Source organism: Sparus aurata, chromosome 15 (genome assembly GCF_900880675.1).
Source record: "Sparus aurata chromosome 15, fSpaAur1.1, whole genome shotgun sequence".
Lineage (NCBI taxonomy): Eukaryota > Metazoa > Chordata > Actinopteri > Spariformes > Sparidae > Sparus > Sparus aurata.
Window position 1 is genome coordinate 23,795,316 of NC_044201.1, and position 7,247 is coordinate 23,802,562.

General features: G+C 42.8%; 1 protein-coding gene across 1 annotated transcript; it reads left to right on the plus strand.

The window, feature by feature from the left end:
- The first annotated feature begins 257 nt into the window (after positions 1–257).
- LOC115596133 (indoleamine 2,3-dioxygenase 2-like) lies at positions 258–6,429 on the plus strand. The gene is made up of 10 exons (XM_030440944.1): positions 258–389; positions 2,549–2,644; positions 2,756–2,875; positions 2,980–3,098; positions 3,259–3,273; positions 3,399–3,498; positions 3,691–3,808; positions 3,930–3,981; positions 4,189–4,337; positions 4,513–6,429. The coding sequence occupies exons 1-10, from the start codon at positions 300–302 to the stop codon at positions 4,887–4,889; spliced, it is 1,236 nt and encodes a 411-aa protein (XP_030296804.1). The 5' UTR covers positions 258–299; the 3' UTR covers positions 4,890–6,429.
- Positions 6,430–7,247: the final 818 nt, after the last annotated feature.

The following is a 7,247-nucleotide window of genomic DNA, read 5'->3' on the forward strand; positions in this document are numbered from 1 at the left end:
TCTGTTGTTTTGGCAGCAGCTATTGTTTCCCAGTCTCTTTCATCGACTGCCAAAAAATAGGAAGCTATCCTTTTCTATTGCATACTGTACAAAAAAGGGAACTTCAGCTTCACATTGCAATGCCCTGACATTAAAATGCAAGAAATCTCATTGGCTCTTTGTCAGAGGGGAGGTGTTCAAATAATGGCATGTGACAAAGGTAGTGGAAGCTCAGAAGAAGTTTAAAGATTGATATCTGTGTGTGTGTCGGACGGACAGACAGAGTGATCCTCCTCTCAGGACAGAGCAGGACAGAACTCATGGAGACTCACGGCGGAGAAACGCTGCAGGCAGACTTCGATGCGTTTGATATTTCCGAGGAGCTTGGGTTTCTCCTTGAAGAGCCACTGGTAAGTTTCACTGTCATCTTTTCTAATACGATGGACAGTCCCCTCTCAAAACCACACCAACATCATACACAATGTACACACACACACACACACACTCTCACACACACACACTTTTGTTTACCATTAAGGACTACTTTCTCCTTATCTTCTGCCTTTTGTTTAAGCAGTTGGTCAGCTGTTTTTATTTTTTATTTTTGTGAGATTACAGAAGGTTATTGATCAGGTGAAAGTCTCTTCAAGTTCACATTGAGCGGCTCACATGATTGGACCTGCCCACTGTCCAACAAGATATTCTTGTTGCACGAAGTCTTCCTCTTACGAGAGAGTTTGTGGGAATATAACAATACATGCACAGAACGGCTCAAACGTGACAGTTTACACAATGGGAAGTCAGTCAGCAGGAGATGATAGTGATCGATTTGTAAACATCGCAAAAACCGCACACGTCAGCATTGACAGTTTTAGCTTTCGCACCGGCAGCATGTGCACAGATAGAGTCCAAAGGCCCTTTTGCTCACAGAATGGACGAATGCTCTCTTGTCTGGTGTTAACTGTAATATTATTTTAACATAATGAGGGAGATTTACAATAGCATCAACACACAATGGACACATTATCGAAACTAGGTCTCTCTGCCACGTCGCGCAACTTTAATGTGTCCTCTCTCAAATTTCGGGGCCTTTCCCAGGCTTGGAATTTTTGTGACATGGCACCTCTGGGTGTGTTATGCATTCATTCAGTTCATTCATTCTCGATTTGAAGAAGTGATACGTATCTTCAAAGCCATGTGCGGTTTCGGCGCTGGTCAGCCAGAGTACGCCACCAGCTCTTTCATAAGCACTTCTTTGGTTTTGTGCACGACAAGCTGGTCGGCTGTAACTTGACAAACATCTTCAGTCATCATTCTCCTTTCTAATAGGTCTCCTTAAAGCAGCTCCTGAAGCGTGATGTTGTTATTGCCTACAGGGAGTTTGTGTGGATATGTGATAAATAGGGTGTGATACAGCGGGGACGTGGCTGTAATTTCTTTTGGGTTAATTCTGATTGTAGCGCACAGCAAACAAGTGTGTGTGTTTGTTTCGTTTTCGTCTTTATTATTTTAAATCTCCTTCTCCACATTTATCAACGAGACCATAGAAACAGGGATTACTATGCAACGGCACTGTTAGTGTCATTATTGCCAGTGTTACTATGCAAAGAAACTATGGCGACCAAACTTTTTACCATCGCAAATTAAATATTTAGAGGAACGGCCACATTTTTTTACAGTACAAAGACACACAGATGGATAATTTGGATAATATATGATGCCACTGGTGGTTCTTTGGGACAAGGCTTGGCTTTTCATTTATATTTTAGGGATCTAATGTTAAACTTGTCGGTTATTCATTTTGATCATCTGCACGGTTTTATGCACAGAAAGGAAAAAGAAGTAGAAAGACAGGGAGAGGAGTGACTTTGATATGCTTTGTCCAGCGGAAACTGCTTCACTGTCTACAACCCTGACGTAATGATGGCGGCAAAGCAGACACCTTTCTATATCTGCCTTAATATCTCGAAGAGTTGAATTGCTCTCCGCTGAAATTCGTATCGTATTGGCTTCAAACGAACAAACAAACAAAAAAAAACAGACAGGAAATCTGTTCGGATGCCTTTAAATTGCATCATTCCTTATTTTTCTTTCTGGAAGACACCACTGATTGAATGTGACTGAACTGGTTTTAACTGAATAACGATTGAATTTGAACTTTGGATTATTCAAGGTGCACAGTGCACTATGTCATTGTGAATGGTGGTTTGGCAGCATCGAAGGGAAATAGAGAATTAGTGGATGCCCCCCCCCCCCTCCCCCGGCGAAACTGTCCTGTGCACCTTCGTGCTGTATACAATGATATTTTCCATCTAGGCATTCCCCTGTTTTATGCTTGACTAAATTTCTCAGTTTTCTACTGCCTCCTATTTTTAAATTGCTTTCTCTGTCTGATTGATAGCTGCAGTCATTCCCTGACATGCAGGTCAGGCACAATAGCAAACACGAGCTGATGATGTTACTGATTACACACAACATGAAAATCCCCCATGCAAAAAAACAAAACAAAACAAAAAACAAAACAATCAAAAATCAATGAGCGAGTCATTTTGTTCTTATTGTCTCCCAGACTAACCTTCCAGACTATTATCGGGTGTGGCTGGACCTGGCAAATAATCTCACACATCTGATAGAAACGCGTAAACTACGGGATCTGGTTCACAAGGTGAGAAATGAGCGCCGCCTTCCTCATGCAAATACCTAGCGCAATCGCGGTTGACAGCCCATGCGTGTGAATGTGAACATATAGTTTTCACCTGTTGAAACACGCGTCTAGATGCCGGTCTTGGATCCTCACCTCTTGAGTAACCACCGAGAGCTCAGGCTGGCTCACCTCGCGCTGGGATTCATCACCATGGGATATGTGTGGCAGGAAGGACACCACGCGCCTGCTCAGGTAAGACACAACCGGCGATGGAATGAAGGGAGGTAAAGATCTGTGATGATGTCTATAAATATGTGTGTTAGCGTCTCTGCTTAAACATTGTGGTTGTCTGGCAGATTCTCCCCAAAGCCCTGGCCTGGCCCTTCTGGCAGGTGTCCTGCAGGCTCGGCCTTCCGCCCATCCTGACGTATGCAGATACAGTTTTGGCAAACTGGAAATTAAAGGATCCCTCAGGGTGAGGAAGGTTCCCTTGTTTCATGTCGAGATGTAACGTACATGGTCAACAGACTGTCTTTAATTACAACAGTAACAAAACAATCAGGTGTAAACTTCAGCCACTCGTGTAGATGAATAACTTTCTTATTTATTTTTCCTTTCTTTCATTTTCGTTTTAGGGATATGGAAATTGGGTGAGTAAAAGGAAAAAAAAAAGGGATTCCCCGTTTTTAAGTTTCTCAGTTGCAGTTTCACATGATTTTTCCATGTCTGACGCTGCACAGCTCATCAACTTTCACAACATCACTTTCAAATACAGGAACATGGACTTGATATTTTCCTTCCCCGGCGGGGAGAGCTGCAAGGGATTTTTCATTGTGTCACTGTTGGTCGAGATGGCCGCCAGCTCAGGCATAAGGGTTAGTGCTGGCCGCCGATACTCTCCTTTTTTTTCACGTCTAACTCTTTCTGAACTCCAGTCTGATGCCGTCCGTCCATCTGTCCACTTCCCCTTTTTTTTTTTTCTTCCTGTCCACAAACCGTGTCTGTGTCTTTATGGCTTGTGAGTGAGCATCCTCAGTGATGGATTTTAAACTTTCGACTCTAACCAGGGGGCTTTGGAGGTGATGCGCGCCATGAAAATCTCGGACCTCATCGGCATACAGAAAGGTCTGGTCAAAGTAACTCAGTCTTTGAAGAAGATGAAGGAAACTTTCAAGCTCATGCATCGTAAGTTTAAATTAACACCTGGCCCAATCGGAATTTAATCAATTTACACGCTGAGCCTTTTATGAAGGCAGAGAAATTCGAGGTAATTAGATTAACTGAATTTTTTTTGTGCTCCTTTCAGATCACGTCGATCCAACTGTGTTTCATGGAACATTGAGGATTTTTGTCTCGGGGTGAGCCGTCGCAAATCCATACATACTGAAGTTAATCATTATTTGAATATTGATCTCATCAGGTGCAGAGTTATCTTCCTTCCTTTCTTTTGTACTTTTTTTCTGTTGCTGCACTGTATGTCAACATTTAAAATGGTACCTTGTGCTTCTAACTGCACGTGGAGGAATGAAACAAAGTTTATAGTTCACGTATGTGGTTTGAACTAGGTGGCAAGACAACCCCATGCTTCCAAGGGGGCTGGTCTACGAAGGACTGAGCGATGAGCCCATTTTGTTATCGGGCGGAAGTGCAGCCCAGAGTTCGGCCATTCAGTGTTTCGATGCTTTGCTGTGCATCCGGCACGAGGACGAGACAGGTAAAGGTGCTTTCCCTTCGACCTTTGGCCCCTCGGTTGCTGCTCACGAATGGAATCGCGCTGTTTGTGCAGTCAGTTGAATAGTCAGACAGAGAAAGTCTCCAGGAAAGGTTGTAATTTTCTTTCTTTCAATGGCCTTCTTTTCCTGTTCTCTCCATCGATTCGCCCTGTCTAGGAGCCTTCCTGACACGCATGAGGGATTACATGCCTCCTGCCCACCGTCAGCTGATAGAAACCCTGTCCGTCTCTCCGTCTCTGCGAGACTTCATCCTGTCCCACTCCAGCTCAGACCTCTGCCAGGCCTTCAACGCGTGTGTCTCGGCGCTGGTGGATTTAAGGAGCTACCACCTAAATACCGTGACCAAGTACATCATTGTCCCCGGTAATCAAGCTCCTGCCATGGGCTGCCCACTCAGAGGTGTGGGCACTGTGCTGAACACCAGAGGGACCGGCGGCTCCAGCCTAATGGTCTTCCTCAAGGGTGTTCGTAACGCCACACAAAAAACGCTGATTTCAGAGAGGCAATCTGTGTCGAGAGAAAGCGAGATGTAATTTATAGCGTGTATTATATCACGCATAACATCCGACACCTTTTGAAGCACTGTACTCTTGAGGTTGTATTTATGAAGGATTATCCAGACCTCCAGCGGACCACCACGGGACCTTACTTCAGAAAAGAATATGTGCGGTAGTGAATGGCGGGAGATGCTGTTTGAATTGTGTCATGAATCACACACATGATGTTTGTCAACTCGAGAAAGATGCAGTTTGTGATAAAACTAATCAAGTTTAAGACTGAATTAGAAAAGACTACACTCACAAATGGAACCAAATGGACAAGCTGTGACTTAAATTATCTTTTAAATTGACAAACATCTTTTTGTGTAATTCACTGTACAAGTACTGTTGGTCTTTTTACAACACAGAGCATGAACTTACCAACCAGCAGCCACATTAATATAAAATGTTAGCTAGCTATAGCATGTTAGCTGTAGTTAACTAGCAAGCTGGCCAAGTTTCCATCATCCGTCGGCTAGCAGTCAGGTTGCGAAAAGGAGCTCGAAATGTAAAGAAGGTGGATACATCTAAATATGACTGAATTTCTGTCTTGAAATCCAATGAATCTTTTTAAAACGATGAATTACTTGAACGCAAGAAACTCAGCAGCAGGCTAGAGACGTCGAGAAGGCTGATGACAAGGCAGGTGCATCGTCAGGTGAGTTCCTAAAAAAAGAATTACGGCTTGGAAATAAAGGAAGGCACTGAAGTTTTAGGATGTTCTGCAAATCTAACCTTTAAAGGTGAAGACATTTGGTCACACATTGTCCAGTCTTTCAAATGAACTGAGTCTGCAGTGTGATCTGCCGCGTTGTACATCTCGGTAAATGTTTGCAGTGCTCTGTAATAACCACACACTTAGATAAATGCAAAGAGAGGAAGCGTGGTCAAACTTTGAAGCAAAGAGGGGGAAGTGAAACTTTTCAGCCTGGAATAGAATCTGTGGAAGTCTTGGGGACTTTTGTTATTTTTTTTTTCCTTGGGACAATAAGTACTGACATAGGTTTAAAGCCCACTTCTGCCAGGGGGAAAACAAATGGAAAGTTATACGTGATAAGAATAAAAACAGAGATGGTGAGTCGAAATGATGAGATACTCACACAAAACTTTTGACTCAATGGCTTAAAGTCAAACTTTTTTTTTTTTTTTTAATGTATTTCTTTTAGCAGACATAGGCTTCCATACATCACAGACCTTGACATCAATAAATGAACTGCACTTTACTTTGACATAATACTTCCTGTGATCACATGATTGTCAGAACCTTTGTACACTATCCTAGAGAGGACTGTGTGTTTTTTTCTATGCATTTTATTTATTCTGATAGTATTTGTACCCATGGAACAATGTATAAGTTGCAAAGCCCAGATGTATCTTGAATGTACCCTTGAATCTTAAAAATATTTTTTGAGATAAATGACTCCAATTACACTTTGAACATTATGTGATCAGTGATATTTATAAAACTATTCTCATCAGCTACTGTAACAATGTTGAACTGTTTTTATTTATGATAACAAATAATAAAACAAATAATGCCAAAATTGGTAGAAAAGCCTTTTTTTTTTTTTTGCTTCTAAACTCGGTCGATCAATAAACTAATTTGGCTTTTGTAAACAGAAACTGAAAAAATCTGGACAGAGCTGCTTGCCTGAGAGTCAGAAGCAGATGGCAGAAAGGGAAGAAAGCTGTGGGAGAACCAAGAGCTGTGGCAAAAGTGGAGGAAGGAAAGGAAGGAGGAAGGAATCACATGATAGAGGACATTGGTATAAATATAAAATGGGAATCAGCTGAGGAGAATGAGAGAGACAGACGCTGTGGTGGTAATCAGGGCAGAAGGACAGATGTGTTGGGTCAGGTCACTCAGTTTGATGGACTTGAACGACCGTCTCCTGCTCGCCTCCTGGTCTTGAACTGAAGGTTGTGTCTCTTCTTGATATTGCGCACTAATCACATTATAAAAGAGAAGAAGTGGCCCGACTGCATTGCTGCCGAGCTCCTGGTCACGGTCCAACTCTGCTTCACCGGAGCACAAAAGATGTCAAGTGTGGTCTGGGTGAATGTGGCTCTGGCTGTGACGACACTCCAGTACCGCTGTCGTTGTCTGCTTTAAGGTTTTTGACGGTCTTCAGTATCATAGGTGACAGTTTAAAGGACCAGTTTACAGGATGTAGTGGCATCTAGTGGTGAGGTTGCAGGATGTAACCAACTGAGTAACCTTCGTCTTACCCTCGGACAGTGCGACAAAGCGGACTCCTTGAAGAGGAACCCTGCCCAGACTCACACCAAGGTAAGGAATTAGGCTTTGTTTCATGTGATTGTACCAAGGACCTTAAAATACAAATCTGGACA

Coding starts and splice junctions, on each gene's coding strand:
- LOC115596133 (XM_030440944.1), top strand. CDS start 300: ATGGAGACTCACGGCGGAGAAACGCTGCAGGCAGACTTCGATGCGTTT. Junction 390..2,548: donor TTCTCCTTGAAGAGCCACTG/GTAAGTTTCACT, acceptor ATTGTCTCCCAG/ACTAACCTTCCAGACTATTA. Junction 2,876..2,979: donor GACACCACGCGCCTGCTCAG/GTAAGACACAAC, acceptor GTTGTCTGGCAG/ATTCTCCCCAAAGCCCTGGC.